Source organism: Lycium ferocissimum, chromosome 8 (genome assembly GCF_029784015.1).
Source record: "Lycium ferocissimum isolate CSIRO_LF1 chromosome 8, AGI_CSIRO_Lferr_CH_V1, whole genome shotgun sequence".
Classification (NCBI taxonomy): domain Eukaryota; kingdom Viridiplantae; phylum Streptophyta; class Magnoliopsida; order Solanales; family Solanaceae; genus Lycium; species Lycium ferocissimum.
This window is the reverse complement of record NC_081349.1, coordinates 16,340,949-16,359,998: the sequence shown is the minus strand read 5'-3', so window position 1 is coordinate 16,359,998 and position 19,050 is coordinate 16,340,949. Positions and strand designations below refer to the sequence as shown.

The 19,050-nt window shown below is 35.1% G+C and overlaps 2 protein-coding genes and 1 long non-coding RNA gene across 3 annotated transcripts; 2 read left to right on the top strand and 1 right to left on the bottom strand.

Moving 5' to 3' along the window:
- Window positions 1–5,949: 5,949 nt before the first annotated feature.
- On the top strand, window positions 5,950–10,813 carry LOC132067364 (uncharacterized). Its single transcript, XM_059460567.1, is given in 5 exon segments — window positions 5,950–6,116; window positions 6,210–6,383; window positions 7,098–7,262; window positions 9,329–9,526; window positions 9,958–10,813. Coding segments are annotated over 5 exon segments (1,281 nt in total). The 5' UTR covers window positions 5,950–6,055; the 3' UTR covers window positions 10,641–10,813.
- A 1,315-nt stretch (window positions 10,814–12,128) lies between these two features.
- Window positions 12,129–14,059, top strand: LOC132067363 (uncharacterized). The gene is made up of 2 exons (XR_009417137.1): window positions 12,129–12,435; window positions 13,686–14,059. It is a non-coding gene; the product is annotated as an uncharacterized LOC132067363 (long non-coding RNA).
- On the bottom strand, window positions 13,890–17,539 carry LOC132067362 (uncharacterized). Its single transcript, XM_059460566.1, has 7 exons — window positions 17,255–17,539; window positions 17,048–17,128; window positions 16,418–16,594; window positions 15,713–15,883; window positions 15,296–15,508; window positions 15,131–15,219; window positions 13,890–14,808 (listed from the first exon to the last, which is right to left on the bottom strand). The coding sequence occupies exons 1-7, from the start codon at window positions 17,337–17,339 to the stop codon at window positions 14,128–14,130; spliced, it is 1,497 nt and encodes a 498-aa protein (XP_059316549.1). The 5' UTR covers window positions 17,340–17,539; the 3' UTR covers window positions 13,890–14,127.
- Between the last annotated feature and the right edge of the window lie 1,511 nt (window positions 17,540–19,050).

The following is a 19,050-nucleotide window of genomic DNA, read 5'->3' as shown; positions in this document are numbered from 1 at the left end:
CCCCCTCCCATTCTCTCTCTCTCTATCTCTTTTTCTACTTTTTTCTTCATCCATTCTATTTCCCATAATGGGCAGTATTTGATTGTGTGATCAGTTTTATTACACTTAAAGCATCCCACAACTTTTCCTCTTTCAAAACTCCTTCCTTTTTCAGAGTTTCTACTAGACTGATTTTCCCTTTTTAGGAATTTTCTGAAATTTTGTTGTGATCAGAGACATATCCTCTTCATCTTCTTTATTAATAGTTTTAAGTGCTAGAGACCTTCTTGAACTTGAATCTTCAGTTATTGCATTCTCTATATTCATCTTGTAGGTCTTTAGGTTTCCTACCAATTCATCTAAAGACATCTCCTCTATGTCTTTTGCCTTCCTGATTGCTGTAACTTTCATCTTGAATTCTCTTAGCAGGGTTCTCAAGATTTTGTCTACTCAGTCCTCAGTGGAGATAACTTTTCCAAGTGAGGTTAGTTCATTCACAATGGAAGTATATCGAGTGAACATCTCAGCGATTTTCTCTCATGGCTTCATCCGAAAGTTTTCATAATCAATAGAGAGCATTGCCTTCCTAAACTTCCTCACTTGGCTGGTTCCTTCATCAGCAGTCTTCAGAGCATCCCAGATCTGCTTGGCTATTGTGCATCCAGAGATTCTATTATATTTATTAGGACTAAGTCCACAAATTAGAGCGTTCTTGGCCTTAGGATTCTTCTCAAGAATCCTGTAATCACTTTCTATGTACTCAACCTTTTCTTTTCTCATTTATGTCCCATCTTCCTTCTTCTTCACGGGATACATAGGTCCTTCGATCACCCTATCCCATAATTTATAATCTTCTGCTTGCAGGTGATCTGCCATTCGTGCCTTTCAGCATTGATAGAATTGTCTATTGAATAACGGCGACCTTCTAGTGGATTGACCCTCTAAGTGTCCTGTAGGAGGTGCAACATTCATCATGATCTTCTCCAAGGTGTTAACCCTTTAAGGAGAACCTACCCTGAAACCACTTGTTAGATTGTACGACCTATTTCTTATCCTATGGGTAACTAATTTTCGCCTAGGGATGGAATATGTTACTGTACATGTTCTATGTTAGTGTCTGTGCAGAATAATAAATTCAGTTAAGTAAAGACACATGATATTTACGTGAAAACCACCCTGCTCAAAAGGTGATAAAAACCACAATCTACAGACCCGTAGGATTTCCCTAACAACTTCACTACAACTGAGCCAACTACAGATTAAGTTACACTGCAACTTAATCCCTACAACAACCTTCCTACCTAAACTCTAACTGGCAAGCCATCTTTAAGTAGTAAACTCATACTTGAAGTTACAATGTTTGTATCTACTTTAATGCTTCTATAATAAGATGATAAAGATACAACTCAATAAACCAAACCTATTACACAAATCTAAACTTGTAACTGGGAAACATTATTCAAGAAACAGGTCCATCGATCTTTCTCTGTGTAATAAGGACGCAATTTCGAATTCTTGAATATTCTTGGATATAACTTCTTCGATCAATATTCTGAATTCTATCTTTGTGGATGCACAAACTTCTTCTTGGAAAGACCTGAGTAATTATAACATTATGCTCCACAGATTGGTTGAACACAAAATCCTTTCCTAGTTGGTCAATGACACGTACGTAGGGTTTGTGCTGTACTTGGATTCTTGCCTTGTTGAGTCGGCTTCTTTTCCGGATTGAAGGCTGAATGATCCCTATAAACATGGCAAGGAATCTTTCATACTTGATCGCCAAGTTCTTTCCATAATTTTGCAAATCCTAGTTACTTTAGGATTTGCCCTGGAGCACGTTAACGAACATGTTTCATCCACCTGGTTCGTCTGCCTCTGAATCTCTGGATTTTGTGAGATAGAACATGTTCATGTACCTGTTTCACCAATCTCTTTCATTCTTCTTCTGCCATTGAACTGCTTCTGAGATCTTGGCTGGAACATGTTGATAGACATATTTCTATAACTGTAAACTCTGTGTCGGCAACTAGTCGACTTCACATCTGACCACTTTAAGCTCTTCTTTATACAATGTCTTCGCGCGCGCGCGCGCATAATCGCGCGCGCTTTGCCGATGACTTGTGATCATTCCACATTTGCGTATCCGATTGACTCTTTGGTATAGAACTTGTTTTGCATACTTGTTCTATTTCTTCAATGAACTGCTTTTTTCACTGATTCCTCTACTCTCCCTTTGCTGCCTTGTTCAGTTGTTCTATTCATATATCATTCATGCTATATACTGAACATCTCTGTTCCCATGCTAGGACATTTTCTTCACCTCTTTGACTGTGCTTTGTCTGCTTGTCTGTATCTGATGGAACTTATTAGTGGACGTGATTCATGTGCATTGATTGTCTCTTTCGATCGATCAGGTCTTTGTACTAGTTCGATGTGCATTGCATTCTTGCTCATTCAGAATTTGCACTTTGTGTTTGGAACTTCTGCTTCCTTCATCCAAATGTCTAAGCTCTGTTAATTGTTTTTTTTGCATATTCTCATATGTATCTAGACCTGGTTTGTCTCTTCATGGTATGATGGTCAATGATTGTTCATGTTTTGTCAATCATCAAAACTCATATATGCATTAGTTTAGCTAATGCCAACAAATATACTATAAATTACAGTTGAAAAATAAAATAAAGACAATGAAGAAAATTAAACAAATATTTTTCAGGCAGAGGCGCGGATATCTCGCTCTCCTTAAGAAAATTCAAGCTCACTGTGGTATAATCTTCATTGATCCAGTAGTAACACTCTTGACTTGTCCCTCCACGATACAACAACCCGACAACATTGTGTCAATTGCGGACTTATTGAAGAGTTCAAAGCTCCACCAAGAAGACATTAAAGTACTCTCTTTCATAGCGATTGAGTTGAAGACTTAAAATATTTTTCTTTTCTCAATTGTCTCTTTTACTACACAAACCTCAAAATATAAACATATTATTTTCTCATCCACTCCACTTCTACACAAGACAACCAAAAAACATCCTTTATATAGGTGTAGGAGTCTTCCACAAAGTAAATATCAAGAAAGTGGATAGTAATTTGAGGTGTAATGGGATAACTAGTAGGGAGAACATGTCATAGTGGTTACATGAAAATAATGACCACTTTCTCTACTTTATGCCCACTAATACATGCTCTTTAATATTTCAATTTTAATGTTAAACTGCACCTCATAACACAACAGTGATTATAGAAGCTGGTTTGTTTTAATTAAGCCTTTTTAAGCTCGAAAGCGTCAGTTTTTACATTGCATATGCAATTTTCTTTATTTTTAGTAGAGAAAATAGCCAAATGCACCCCCTACGCTTGGCCGAAATCCCAACTGAACACTCAACCTTTGCGGGGGTCCTATCAATACCTTGAACCTTTTTAAAATGGAATATATTGCTCCCTAAAATGTAAATCCCACTTATGTGTTGGAGAGTGAAGTGCACACGCCTAATCCCTTAAATTTGACCAAAAAAAAAATATTTTTTCTAATCCTTTCCTTATTTTCTCTTTTTCTTTTCTTATACTTTCTCTTTCTTCTCTAAAATCCACCAATGACCCTGTCACCGATGACTTCTCCACTGCCATGGCTGACCATCTTCACTCCAAAAAAAAAAAAAAAAAAAAAAAAGAATCTATCTCTCTCTATCATCTCCGACCAGCCCCTCCACCACTTCGTCTCCCTCTCCACCAACACCGATCACAAACCACCATTGTACAGCTCTTTGACCCCTCTCGTCTCCCCCACTGTCTCCGGCAAACACCACAGCGACCCAGCCCCTCTTTCTTTGCTCTTTATCACTGTCAAAAAGAGCAAGATCTGTTCATTTTTTTTTTGTATATTTTTCCAGCGTTGCTCCGGCGTACTCGATTGAAAGCAATGTCGACGAGATCCGCCACTAAAATCTGGCCAGAAGAAAGCCATTAACGGCGACCTTATTTTTCTCTATTCTTTTATCTTGTTGATGACTACAAGAAGACCAACAGATTTGGTGGCTTTTCAATTGTTGTTATCGGAGTTGATCGGAAAATATTTTTGGCTAAAGGACTGACTGGAAAACGCAATCTCCGACAATCTTTTTGATCGGTTAATCCACTGTTCCGTTTGCTAATTTTTAGCTGCTGAGGAGAGAAAGAAGAGAGAGACTCTTGAAAAAAAAAAAGTGAAAGACTTAAAAAAAAAATCAGAAAATTAATATTAAATAAAAATACTTATAAAAATAAAGTTTTAATAATTTATTTTTATCTCTCACTCTCTCAAAGAGAGTGCGATACACTCTATTTGCCACCTCAGCATTTAGGGAGCAATATATTTCATTTTAAAAAGGTCCAGGGGGTGATAGGACCCCCGCAAAGGTTGAGCGCTCAGTTGGGATTTCGGCCAAACGTTGATGGTACATTTGGCTATTTTCTGTTTTTAGTAAAATTAGTGTTTGTTTATCATGGTCAGTGCTTGATAGATAACATAACTTAAAAGCAAACCTGTTTGAAGTTGTGTATCAATGCTGCCGAAAGCATTTCTTTTTTAATGAATTTGTAACCTTATCATTTGTTTTTATGTCATTATGGTGTTATCTCTTTGAGTAAGTATTGTTATATATGGTTTGATCATTGATAACTTGTGTAACACTTCTACATTTCTTTTCATTTCTTTCTTTCTCTTTGTTGTTGTGGAATCCACTACTTTGAAATTTACTTTTAATAAATCCTTTTGGTTTTTCATTTAAATTGCCACATGTGTAATTTATTATCATTTCTTCTTATTATTTACTTAGCAGATGATCATAATTTATGGAGGACATCACAAATACTTACCCGTAGTTAGGTCAAATTAAATAATTATTTTGATAATTATAAAATAAAGTAATATCCGTTAAAATACATATAAGAAAATATCAGGCATTCAGTGATTTGATATGCACTAGGTACGTAATTTTTTATCATAGGACATCCTCTCCCTCGTTTTTTTTTTTTTTTTTTTTTTCATATCGAATATTCAATCACATATCAAAGTGTCAATAATATTCTTAAGTTATACGATTATGGTTATAATGTAATTATTTTCATGATAATGGTGTTCAGTAGTCTATAATTTAAATCTAAATGTAATAATATGAAAATCAATTATTCAAAAAAAAAAAAAATTCATCACAAGGCCAAAGCACAACTTTTTTTTTATTGGAATCTAGTAGCTCAGTTGGTTAGCTAACTGAACTTTTACCTTGTTGGTGAGGGTTCGAATCCCCACGTTGTAATCTCCTTCCCCATTTCCCCTTCTCTTACCCACTATTAATAAAAACTTTTTTAAAAAAACACTATTTTTTTTACTGAAACCAAAATAAAATAATTCTTCTCAAAAGGTCAACTTCAAAACCAAATCCAATCTGGTCCTCAAGTGTCAAACAAAATATTTCATTGGTTAAAATATTTCTACACCGTTAGTTCAAGGGGCAAAGAACAAAATTTTACTAGTCTTTTACACTGTAAATTGTTATTGTTATAAAATAAAAGCATTGTAATAAAATAAAATAACAAATGGAGAGAGAGAGAGAGTGAAGCAAAAGTACTAAGTTTTCTTTGCTGGTTAGGTATCTTTCTCATCTATTACACAGGGCCATTTATAAGCCTTTTACATAGAGCCTGCTTGAATGGGCTTATTTTAAGCAGCTTTAGATAAGCTAAGTTAAACGGGCAGTAAATTATTTTTTTGAGTTTATTTTAAACATAAAATGACTTTAAGCTAGCCAATCAAACACTCAAAAAAAATTAAAAACAACTTATAAGCAATTTATGCCCAATCCAAACGGGCTCATATTGTGGTTACTTGGGGAATATGTTTGCTACAGTAGAAATGGCCCCACACGGGCATCCACTAGTTTTTTCACAACAGTAATCACTTTTTTTGCCCTTTATAAAAATCACTCTTCCTTTGGATTCCTCTGTTGAAGCAACACCCTAGTTGAAATTTACCTTAAGCCTTAAGCCAAAAAAAAAAAAAAAAAAAAGTTTCAAATTTGTCTTCATCTTTGATCACATGGCTTCACTAATTTCTACCCTCTGTATGTTCATCATCATCAATATAAGTTTTACCTCAGGTGAATTTTCTGTACTTTTTTTACTCCTTAAACTAACTTTTTTTTTTTTTTTTTTTTTTACTGTTCTTGCTGAAACTTGGACTGGTTTTACAGTTGTTGGTGAAGTGATCTTTGAAAATGGTTACTCAGTCAGCACAGTGATTGATGGCCACAAGCTTAATATTAACCCTCACTCAATCATCCCTGTATCTGGTGGTGATACCAATCTCATCATTCTTGATACTTCTGCCAGTACTTTTTACACTTTATCATACAACAAAGGCTCAGGTAAATTTGATACAAGATTGAATTTTTCTTATTTTTTTTCACTATTTGGAGAAAAGGGTTTGGTTTGTTCAGTTTATTGGGGATCTTATGTTTCATATACCAAAAATATTAACAGCTTGTTTGGATGGTGGTTACATATCGTTTCATAATGTATCGTATCATATTGTATTGTACTGTATACGTTTGGATAGATTATATCGTTTTCCGTGTTACATAATGCTATACATCAGCAATCTAAAGGATAAACCTAAAGAAAAGTAGAATACTGGTAGAGTTATTATAGAAAAAGGCAGGGTAAAGGATAAAATAGAATTATTAAATAATAAGCAGAGGCAAAATGAGAAAAAAGATAAGGTAACATCACGATCACACCAAATCGCTCATTACATTTACGTGACGATACGATGCAATAAAATTTACGTAACAATCAAAACAAACATTGTATTATACAATACAACACTATAGGTAACAACTTAATGTGATAAAGATCGGATTTTTCTTCTTTTCTCTATTTGGAGAAAAGGGTTGATTTTGGTTTGTTCAATTTCTTGGGGTAATTTATGGGTATGTTTCATATACCAAAAATAGTAGTAAATGTGATAAAGAGTGGATTTTTATTGAAGTATTTGGAGAAAAGGTTGATTTTTATGAAATGGGCTTGTTGCAGAACTGTGTTATTTCATCTTCTTGGGATTTTTTTTGGGTATTTTGCAGATTTTTCTATTACGAAGTTAACTGGTAGTGGCATTGGCTATGTGGATGGTTCTCTGGATGAAGCTAAGTTCTACAATCCGAAAAGCTTTGCTGCTGATTCAAAAGGGAATATTTATGTTGCTGATATTAAGAACAAGCATGCAATTAGAAAGATTAGCAAGTCAGGTATCTAGATATACTCTTGTTTTGGGTATTTTGTCTGCTCTTAGTGGTTGTGTGTGATCTGACTTAAAAGTGTTTCCCATTGAAAATGTTATAATAGAAATTCATATCCATATCTGGGTTTTGGTTGTGGTGTAAAGTTGGATGACTATAATAGTTGGAAAGTTGGAGCCAGAGACTGGTGTTTAGTGATACTTATCAGTAACAAACAGTGAAAATAACTTTGACATGTTTAGAGGAACAAGTGAAACATGCAAGAGAAAAATGTAGAAATAACACCCACTGGCCACTTGTTGATCTTGTAATTGGAAAACAGTCACTGTCATGGGGTGTCAAATTCCACAGGAGTTTCACCCGTGGAATTTGAAGCTCCATGATGGTGTCTGTTTTTCCATTACAGTGGCTGAAAAGTGGTTATTTGTGAATTTTATATGCCCTAAGTTGTTTTCCCATTGGATTTAAGATTTTTTCAATGACATGGCAAACTCCACCACCAAAGCACCTATATCCTAGAGCCGCCTTTTGGGGCCTTTTCTTACTTTGTTCTGTTTGGGATTCGAATGTCAACCTTATGGTTGGATGTGGAAGGTCTTTACTGCTAAGCTATCCCTTGTCAATGCAAGATTTTTTCTTATGATTCTGTCAACCCAACATAAGATAATGATTTCACCAATTACAATATATCTGCTAGGAAATATGTTAAGCCATACTAAATCAGATCTTTGTATTTTGAGCAACAAGTGATATGATAAGGTGGAGAATTTGAGGGGAACCATATGCTAGGCTTGTGAAAAAAGAGGATTTTGATAAAGAAGCATTAGGACATCTATTGTATGTTTTTAGAAATTGGTGTGGCTGTCAGATGGTGGGTTCGTGCTTGTTGAAGGTTAAGAATGACAGTAATTAGAAGGGAGGAAAGAAGTTCAGAATTATGGGGAAAAATAAGAAGAGAACAGGGAGCTCATGGATGAGTAACAGGAATGCAGGCTTTCTGTCTTGAATGTTACTTGAAAATCAGGCTTTTACGATCCAACACAGCTTTCAAAGAAAGTTGACTGGAAGAGCTTCTTTCAGGCATCAAGAATTGATGATGTCCCTTAGAACAACAACTAGGGGCCTGCCAAATGGAACCGCCTGAACAAAGAAGTTGGTCGTGGAGCCAAGAGGAGTTAAATAGAACTTTAATCTATGTTGGTTGTTTGGTGGTGTGATGTGGAATCAATTCCAACTTATGCTTCTCATGTTCGTTCAGTTTTCTTGAGCTGAGGGTCTATCGGAAATAGCCTCTCTACCCGACAAAGGTAGGGGTAAGGTCTGCATACACCCACTCTCCAGTCCCGCACTTGTGGGACTATACTGGGTATATTGTTGTTGTTGCTTCTCATGTTGGTTGATAAATATCTTGTACAATGTGGTGTATAAAGCATGTCTTTAAAAGTTCTATTTAGCAATTTCTCATGACTCTCTCATGTTTCTCTTCTTCAACATCCTTTTTTCTTCAAGGGAAAGTTATGGCTTGGAGATCATTCCCCTCATGGAAGGTGAACTAGTGTGTGTATTTTGCTTAGGGAAAAGGAACAAATTTCTCAACTGCATGAGATATCTCGATTTTTCCCTTCGTTATAATTTGAAGCCATTCATACCTTGCCGTTAGCAAATCATATCGTATTTTCCCTTTAAGTTTAATAGAGCTCCAAGGTGGATGGGGTGGATTTCACGTGTCAAAATACTTTGGGGAAAGAGGTCCAAATTTACCACTCTACTTTTGAATATGCTTTAAAATTATCCTCCATTGTACGTCGGGTTGGAGTTCCATTAGAGTCGAGGGCAAATCTGAGACGATTGCTAATGGCAAGGGTATGAATGGCAAGGTATACTGAAGAATAAAATTATAGTAGAGGGCTATCTATCTTTGACCCCTTTTCCCTTTTGCTTATTTACCTAGGTAGTAGTCAAATGGTGTTGTTATTACATGGTAACTTGGTTTAAGCTGCTTCAGTAATAGTTGTTTTATTTATTATCATCACTTTGGGTTCTAAACGCAACTCCTTAATCAATGATGATATCAGGTGTTACTACAATAGCAGGAGGTTATTCACCAACAGCAGGCCGTGCTGATGGACCTGGATTAAATGCCACATTCTCAGAAAATTATGAGCTTTCTTTTATTCCTGAAAGATGCACTTTAATGATCTCAGACCTTGGCAATAGTTTAGTCCGTGAAATAAAGCTCAAGGCCGAGGATTGTTCAAGAGATTCTCATTCTGGTAATACATTAATCCAAGTATACATTACTCAATTCTTTTTTGGGTTTTTTCATCCCGTCGGCCGAAATTAATTACAGGCGCTAGCCAAAATATACAAAATCTATACACCGATATATTATATGTATATTTATCTATATAATATGTATATTTATACTTACTATATAAAACCTATACATTTGCTTGCTATCATTCTTTTGAGCGGTCCAAAATGTAATTATCCTTTTGTTGTGTTTGCTCCCTTATTGTGATTTTGAGGTAGGTATTGCTCATCAGTTTCTGCAGTCTAAAAGCTTCTGGATTGTTAAGTACACAAATATCACTATAGTAAATTTCAATAAACCTTTTGAAGTCTCATCTCTTAGATGTTTCTCCCTTTGTATTTCTGAACGCTAGTCTTTCCCTTTACTTTAACATTTGTAAAATCTTCTCAGATCTAAGAGCGGTTTCTACATGGCTCTTAACTGTGGGGCTTCCCTGCTTGGTCTGCCTGATTCTTGGGTTTGTCATTCGTCCTTATGTTATCCCAAATGTAAGTATCAATGGTGGTTGGTTTTGAGTTCTGGTGATATATGACAACTGCTCACATAGTCTAATGGAACTTTTTAGACAGGATCACCACAGCAATCGTCTTCAACACAGCATGACATGGAAGCACTTCCTAATCAGTCTGGAGAGACAAGTTCTGATGTTCTGCTTCGGCATCAGAAACGTAGTTGTTGATTCAAATATCTATTCGCTTTTAAGGAAGCTCGTATTGCTTAGCTTCTCCCATCTGCGTCTAATGTTTAGTCCTAAAGTAGTAGTATGCCAGACTTCTCGTAGACAACCAGCACCTCTTTTAAATTTTGATGACTGTGAAATCAAAGAATTAGCAAACTCGCCGGTGGTAGCTAACAGTTTAGAGGATTTGATAACTTTTGATGGAAGTTTAGAAAACTCTGAGCTGACTACTAGTCAAGATGACGTGGTGAAGGAAAGTACCGATGTTTCTGTTGTAGATAGCATGATATTAGCTAATATAAAAGGGTTTGCAGAGCAAGGGAATGCTTCTTCAGGGCTTGAAGTTTCACATAGCATTTTGAGCTTAGTTAATCAAAAAAAGAAAATAGTATAGTGAAGTCTAGTAGTATTAATGTATTGTTAACTTTTGCAAATGTTTTGAAAGCAGTAAGTCTATCTGCTATCACTTTCATGTACATATTAGGACAAGCAAATGACAGCTCCTTTTGAGTTAACTATTTCTATTGTGTTTCTTGTTTGAATGAAGTGGTACCTCCTGTGGAAAAACTATTCCTTTTTGTTTCCATTCGATTTTGCTTCTCTTTAGTCTATATAGCTGCAAATATAGTATATTCTGTACTTCATCAGTTTCAAATAAGTTGGGGTTGGGTATACTTCGTTATTCACAGGCGGCCATGATGTGGAATCCTACCTCGTAGCCTTATTTGCATTAACAATTATTTGCATTTTGCACTATTAGGTTATTTAAATGATATCTACATGTAAGTCTTCTCAAACTATGGAATTTGAAATTTTGAAAATAAATTATATTGTCTGCTACAATAGGTAGAGATGACCTTATATTGGAATAATTTGACACTGATGGTGTATATTACTAAAATTCTTTTTAGTCACAAGTCACAATTTGGTGCGTATGTTGTGAGCATGTCTAGCACTATTTATATGGTAAGAATTTATTTGAACTGATAAATTTTATGTTAGGCTACTAATATACCGCAATATTCTTCTTTTCATAAGATAGGATTGCACATGCAACAAAGATAAATAGAATATTAGGACTTATAGATAATCTTGATGGACTTTTGTAAATGTGGAGCAGGATAGCAGGGGATATAAGTAGGACCTAAATTGTAGGGACCAATTGATATCTTGTTATAATAGAACCAATGGTCAGTCCCAACTAATAAACTGAGACCTCCTAATTTGGTAAGATATTTGCAAAATGATGATCAATAAAAGAAATCTATTTAAAGGGTGATATTGCCCATAAATTTTCGCCAATTGTCCCTTTTTAGGATAGCTATGTAGTAAATATCATATTTTTATTTTTCTTGAAATTTATGAACTCCTTAGACCACCGTTTAAAGATCTCTTTTGAGCAAATTGAGGATTTATGAGAAAACATTAGATCACGGTCTAAATTTTGTAAGTTATTACATACATTAGACGAAAGTCTGATTCATCTAATGTTTTGTCTGTAAGGTAGAGCAATATATGAGTAAATATTAGACTAGTATAATAATGTCTAATTGGTTAATTTCTTCAAGAGCTATATTTGCACAATTTTTAAAAATAAAGACAATTTAATGGCACGGTTTAAAGATCCCTTTTGAGAAAATTGAGAATTAATGAGAAAACATTAGATCAGGGTCTAACTTTTTGTAGGTTATTAGTTATTACATACATTAGACGAAAGTCTAATTCACCTAATGTTTTGTATGTAAGATAGAGCAATATGTGAGTAAACATTAGACTCGAGTAAAAAAATGTCTGATTGGTTAATTTCTTCAAGAGCTATATTTGCACAATTTTTAAAAATAAAGACAATTTAAATGGTGGCCTAAAAAGATACATCTCCGTAAAGCAGTTGTTTTATTATCTTGTTAATAAAAAATAGTGCAAATATAGACACTTGCTAGAACTTCCTTCTTCTCGTGCTTCAGTTCTCCTCCTTGTCCTCTTTCTTCCCATTGAGATATACGCTATTGAAAATTGAAGATCCATTATTTTATTTGTGGTTGAAATTGAATGATTATTGATTTATTGAAGAAAATAGAAGCATCATTATTGGATTATGTTGAGCTTAAAAAAATGTTGAAGAAGGCAAAGTGGTCTATCGATTTTTCAAGGTTTGAGACTTTGAGTTGAATCCAAACATTAGGAAGAAGGTTGGTATCAAATTTGGAGTCAATTGGAGTTGATTCGATTAATTTGGGAAGCAAAACGTATTGGTGAAATTTCTACGCTGCAAATTATGATGATCCGTCGGAACAGTGTCCAAATTCTAACGATTCGTCAAGATTAGTAGCGGGACTTGTAACAAGACAAATTTTGCCTATCAAATGGGGGAGGGGATTATAATGTTGGGATTCGAACCCTCACCAACAAGGTAAAAATTCAGGTAGCCAACCAACTGAGCTACTAGATCCCTGCCTCCATTGAAATTTTACTGTCAAGTTCTAGGAGCTAAATTATTTTTATAGAATTTTCTTAACGGATTTAGAACTTAAATAATGACATTAGAAAATCCTATATGCGAAACACTCGGCGGTAAACGGGTGAGGCATAGATTCTCCCTACCTACCAATTTCTTTTTTTTCCCACTGTTATTATAACGAATTTAAAACTTAAATAATGGCATTAGAACAAAGTAAAACTTGCTATTTTTCATTTAATTTGGGCTCTGTCCATCTCTAATTGCGATTATCATGTCATGCCTAAACTTTAATATAATGGATATAGCTTTGAGCCTTTGACATTACCAATTTCCTTCTTGAAAGTGTAACTCTTTGCATGGAGCACGTACAGAAAACATGTCATTCTAAAAGTTTATAAAATATTTCTCTTGTCATTTAGAGGAAGTTGTGTGGGATCTATAAACCATGGCACTAAATCAAATGAAATATTTTGGGTGATCCAATGCCAAGAACTCAAATTAACTTGTGTGGAAAATGGAATCCACTAAAAGTTAGAAAAGAGACCAAATAATTAGGCTTACAACTGTTTAACAGGGTTTTAGGAAAGCTTGGTAATGAAATGAAGTGTCTTTGTTGTAATATTTACTTTAAAGAACATTATAATAGATCTATTGACAAGAATGCTCAATTCATTTGTCTTTCTCTAATTTTAACTGTAGTTTACCGTTGGTCACGTGCCCATGTGAGTGGGTTCTCTCACTGTAACATCAGTACACTTATATTATTATTAAAAGAACAAATAACAAAACTACAATAATGTATTGGAAGATCTACAGACATTCTTGCTTCCACAAAGGAGCAATATATAAAATAATGTGCATTAATGGCTTCAAGTGTATATTTCCTATTCTGTATATATTCATGTACTTACTCGGCCCATACCACATTGTTCTTCTATCAGGCGTGGTTAAAATAATGCAACTTGTGCAATTTGCTTTCAGGGTTTCTATGTTTTCCAGCTACCAGTGGTGGAACACATGGTAAGGTAAAAACTTGTCCTTTTTTGGCTGTTTTTGTTGTTTTTCCTTCTCTTGGACCACCCCATTAGAGGTTCAGGTTGTATGCGAAGGACAAGAAATGGAAATAGATCTTGTCTTGACATTAATATCCAGCTTGTACTCTAAAAAGCAATAGAAGCAATGGAATTCCTAGGGAATTGATCAATATCATGATATATCGAACAATATTTTTGTACTAGAAATAATTTTCAACATTCACTACAACATTTTTGACAACTGGATAAACATTATATAAGCTATTCTAACATAAGCTTCCTCTCACCAAAATTTGTACTTTGATGGCTGCTAATGCATGATATATTTCTCATTTTAAGCCATCAAGAAGCAATTTAAAGAACCGTTGAAGTGTCTGTATGAGAATTGATTAATAGCCTTGAGAATATCCAGCAGAGTTGAATCGAGAACGAACATTGTGACGATCATAAACAGGATTTGCATGGTCCAACGGCTTTATCACTGTCTCACGTTGCCCTTGTTCTTGGACTGCCCCGAAAACTACTTCCTTAGTATTATCTGAGCTTTGCTCGTAGAATGTTTGAGGTCCAGATGAATGATACTGATGATGATTTAGATGCTTCTGAGTCTGCTGTTGGTGTTGTTGTTGAAAGTCAGGATTCCATCCACCACCATAAATAGCACGGCTTTGTTTCAGCTGTTGCATTTTTTCAGAATCTTTGGACATGAACGCATAAGTCTTTCGTGGAGTAGGGGTTCTGGGGTCGATGGACGGGGGCTCATCTTCTTTTGGAATTACAAAGCTGTCCTGTACCGGCCATGGGTATTGCTGATACTGCTGTTGCTGTAACTGTTGCTGCAACTGTTGCTGTTGATACTGATGGTTCAAAGGCAACCTTTTGAACATTGGAAACACACCTCCTAAAATTTCCGAAACTGATGCTCCAGTACGCGTGATTAGCTTTCCTAGAGATCCAGACATGCTTTCTTCTTGCTTCTCCTCCTCACCTTCAGTTGGAATTAGGGGAGGCCTTACTGATAATTTCATTGGCTTCTGATATTCTTCGGTGAAAATGGATGTGTTCTGATCCTTCAAGAAGAAAGAAGAGAAAGGAGTGAATGAGATCACGTATGGAAAGGTGCAGGATGTTATAAAATCAGACACAAATCAGGTACCATGTGGAAGTCATAAAAAGTTTGTCTCATCATCTTTTAACTTGCTAACAACCAATTGCCATATGAACATGTGAGAACTATTTTCCTAAAACCTGTTACAGTGATTTCTAAGCAGTATATAAATAGGCAAACCTAGATGCGGAAGAAGGGTGTCTAAGTTCTTAATCCAAGTCCGATTAAAATGCTTAAGAAGTTATCTGACTTGAAGCATAAGAGTTAAGGAACTTGATACTCACTTCTTCCGGAGATACCATGGTACCAACCCTTCGTTGTAGCAATGCTAGCATGTAACCAAAGAAGCCAGCAGCCAAAAGCACAGCAATTCCTGTGGCATATCTTCTTTTTCAATAACTCGTTCAACTGAAACACATTGTACATAGTAATAGGACAAAGTTACTAACCTAGAGGAAAACCACTATCATACTGATAAGCACAGTCTTCAAAATGAAGTTGGATCTCCCGTATCGCTTTATTTCCCCTGTCTATGACAAGAAGGGAACAACTGCTTCCCATATAGACCACATCAAAATCATTAGAGAATTTTGCATCTTCACTCGGTCCATCAACATGCCCACCTCCACGGCTCCATTTACCACCAGCAATTGTTGTGATCCCTGGACAAAGAAATTTCATATCTTAGATTTGATGGTATTAGAACTAAGGGATACCAAAAAGAGATTTTAGGAATCATCCAACTTTATCAAGAGTTAGATGACCAGAAATTTGGAGATTTTAAAAAGATATGCACGCATAATGGTCACTAACAAGCAAAACAATGTCTCCGAAGTCTTTGTTACAAACAGAGTTTAGTAAATTACCTGCATCACTTATCTTCCTAATTACCATGTTTTCAGTATCTGCTATGTAGATATTCCCTCTGTCATCAAGAGTAAGACCTTTCGGATGGTTCATTCTTGCCTCCCGTAATTTTCCATCAACATGACCAGAGTATCCGTCAGCTGATCCAGCCACCAACCTAGGTCTGGTGTCTGTTAAATTTGCTCAGTTAGACAAATTAGGAAAGTCCCACAAAGAAGCTTCAAGGAAAAACAATTAGAAAAGAAATATCAAAAATTATTTGCAAGAAAAAAGTCAGTACAGAAAATAGAGCAAATGCATTTGCAGCAGACATGGAGAATCAAATGGTAAAAGCAAAGCATCTTTTACAAAGTTGCTGGTGTTAATAGCCAACACAAAAGCAAGATCAGCAATACTACACATTCTAAACAAAATTATGCAAAATATTGATGTGCAAACACTCAGTGGACTACTCAAAAAGAGAGTCACAAGGATTCACAAATTACATAGCGTTATTAACAAGGACAGAATGCACCAGGCACATGAAGCCAAAATGTGCTAAACTCTATGAGCTAAAACTCAGTACAATGTCTGACTGAAATCATGGTTCTTTCACAGGCAAGAGAAAACTAAAACCAAAAGATACACCAGAAACATAAAACTCAAGATTGACCACTAATTAACTAGAATAGCCAAAAAAACACCAAAACCAAAAAAGAACTTACACTGAGACAAAGAGGAAGAGATCTTGTAAAGATTACTATTAGCAGAATCCAAAATCAGTAGCTCCCCACTAGACATAATCTCCACAGAATAAGGCTCAATTCCAAGTTTGCTTCCATCAAACACTGTCTCCACACTATACCCACTCTCAAATTTCATCATTGGTCTCCCAGAAATCACTGCAAAACACCATCAATCACCAATAATCATCTAAGATATTTTCAAAAATATACATTCCAACATAAAATATTACGCCACGCAACCCAACAACAACAATATGCCCAATGTAATCCTACAAATGCGGTCTGGGGAGGGTAGGATGTACGCAGACCTTGCTACCTTTGTGGGGTACGCCAAGTAGCCCAATATACAAAATTATACAATGTTATGCAACATTATACTTCGGGGAAAAGCATTTTACATAATGTATCAACAACCTTGTATAAAAGTACAAATATGGGCTAAATCGGGTAACAAACTCAAAATATGGGCTACGCGGCGTAAATTTTTTTCTCCCAGTGGACATAGAGTGTAATTTCCCAAAATAATTTTATTTTTTCAACCCATTTACCAAAACTAAAAATCAATGTGTGCACTATAACAAGAATAACAACATCAAAAGAGATCCATACCTGTTTTACTACTGGCTTTAAGTGACCATACCCATTTCATCAGCTTAGTAACAGCATTTGAAACAACCCCATTTACAATTTCTGTTTACCAAAAACAGTAACACCATTAAAACAAGTAAAAGTAAAAAAACAACAGATCAAGAATGGCAGAAACTTCTAGAAGAGTAATAAATACATGCAGAAAATTTAAGAATGTAACACACTCACTTGTAGGTGATGGTGTAGCTGAAACATTACAGAAAATAACAGAAAGAAGCAGAACTGCGAGAATCAAAGTTGAGAACTTCACCATAGTGGCTATTTGTGAAAAAATGGGGAGTAAAACTATTGCATTGTGGTTATAAGGCAAAATTAAAGAAAACCTAGCTTAAAAATGAGCTAAGTGAGAAAAAGGGTGTGGTAAAAGAAGTGGCTTTGTGGGGATTTTTTTTTTTTTTTTTTTTGGCTGTGTGTTTAGCTTTTTTGCAGAAAAGTGTTGGGGTTTTTGAGAGAGAGTGAGGGAAAAGCTGTAATGGAAAATAAAAAAGATGAAAGAGACAAGGGTGGAGATGAGGGGGTGGGGTGGGGTTGGGTGGATGGGGTGTGGGCAAAAGTTAAAAAAGAAAAGGGGTTGTTGGAGTAGGGGGTGGGAGAGGTGTGGGGGTAGGGGGTGGGGCCCATAAATGACCATTGGGGAGAAAGAAAGTAAGGAGAGAATGAGTGATGGTGTATATGAATCTATATGATCATATTTGTACAATCTTTGTGTTCCTAATCTCTCATCATAATTCTAGTTTTTTACTACTACAAATACCAAGGTCAAGCAAATTACTATTCATTTTTTAGTCTAACAATTAATACTCTCTTCGATCCATTTTACTTGTCATATTTTTTGACGCGCACCTTAAAAAATATTAATTAGAAGGGTGATTTGATTAAATAGGCATTTGGCGAAAGGATTTAGGACCCCAATTTCAAGTTTTGATTTGAAATCATCGTTTGTTTATCTAATCTGCACAAAATTTATACTTCAACGATAAATCATGATTTCAAATCCTAAATTCTCCAAAAAGTAGGAATTCAAATTTCTAGTTGTGATTTAATTTTTTTTTTCCTCAAAAGTAAAACTTGACCCATAAATTTATATTTTATAAAAAGAAATTCATAAGAATATCAACGAACCATATTTACTCTTACTAAACATAATTATATTTACTCTGATAGGGAATGTATGCTTGACGTGAAGAGATTTTTCGTACTATGTGGGAGAATTATATTAAAGAGTAATTAAACTATAACTCAGTTCAGTTTTCTTTTTTAGTGAACTAAAGCTCCATCAATAAATGCTGTATTTTTTAGAAAAGTCTTCTGGTAGCGTATTACACTTTGTCACGAACTATGATTTGCTCGTTTTGGGAAAGATTGTTTAAGAATTGGAGAAGTTTTAATAATTTTCACAAATTATGTGGTTTTCATGTTTATGAGAAAAATACAACTTAAGAATTCCAAATTGCATGTCCAAACCAAAATTCAACTTCAAATCAACCTGATTTCAAATCATGTCCGAACGGGCCCTCAATTATCCTTATGTATTCTTAAACCTCTATTTAATACTACTCTCTTTTTTCCACATTAATCTCTCTTCACTTTTAGTGATAAAGTTAAAGGTGAAAACTAAGTAATTAATTATATCCTGGTTTTTAATAAAATGACAACTATTTTGGAATAATTTGGACCATCATTTCTAAGTAAGGACGATAAGTAAAATGGACCGGAGGGAGTACGTGGTATTAAATGTTTAACTAGAAATTGTAGTAATAGCATTTTTAGAGTTATTTTTTTTAGAGTTCATAAACTACATTTTGAATTACATTATGTTAATTACGACTCTCTCTGCTCCATGTTATTTGATGTTTTTAATTTTTGCATTTGGTCCATAAATGGTTTTCACATAATTAAAAAACACTAAGGGCCTGTTTGGAAAGCCACCCAGGTAATTGGAATTGGATGTAATTGGGTGTAAT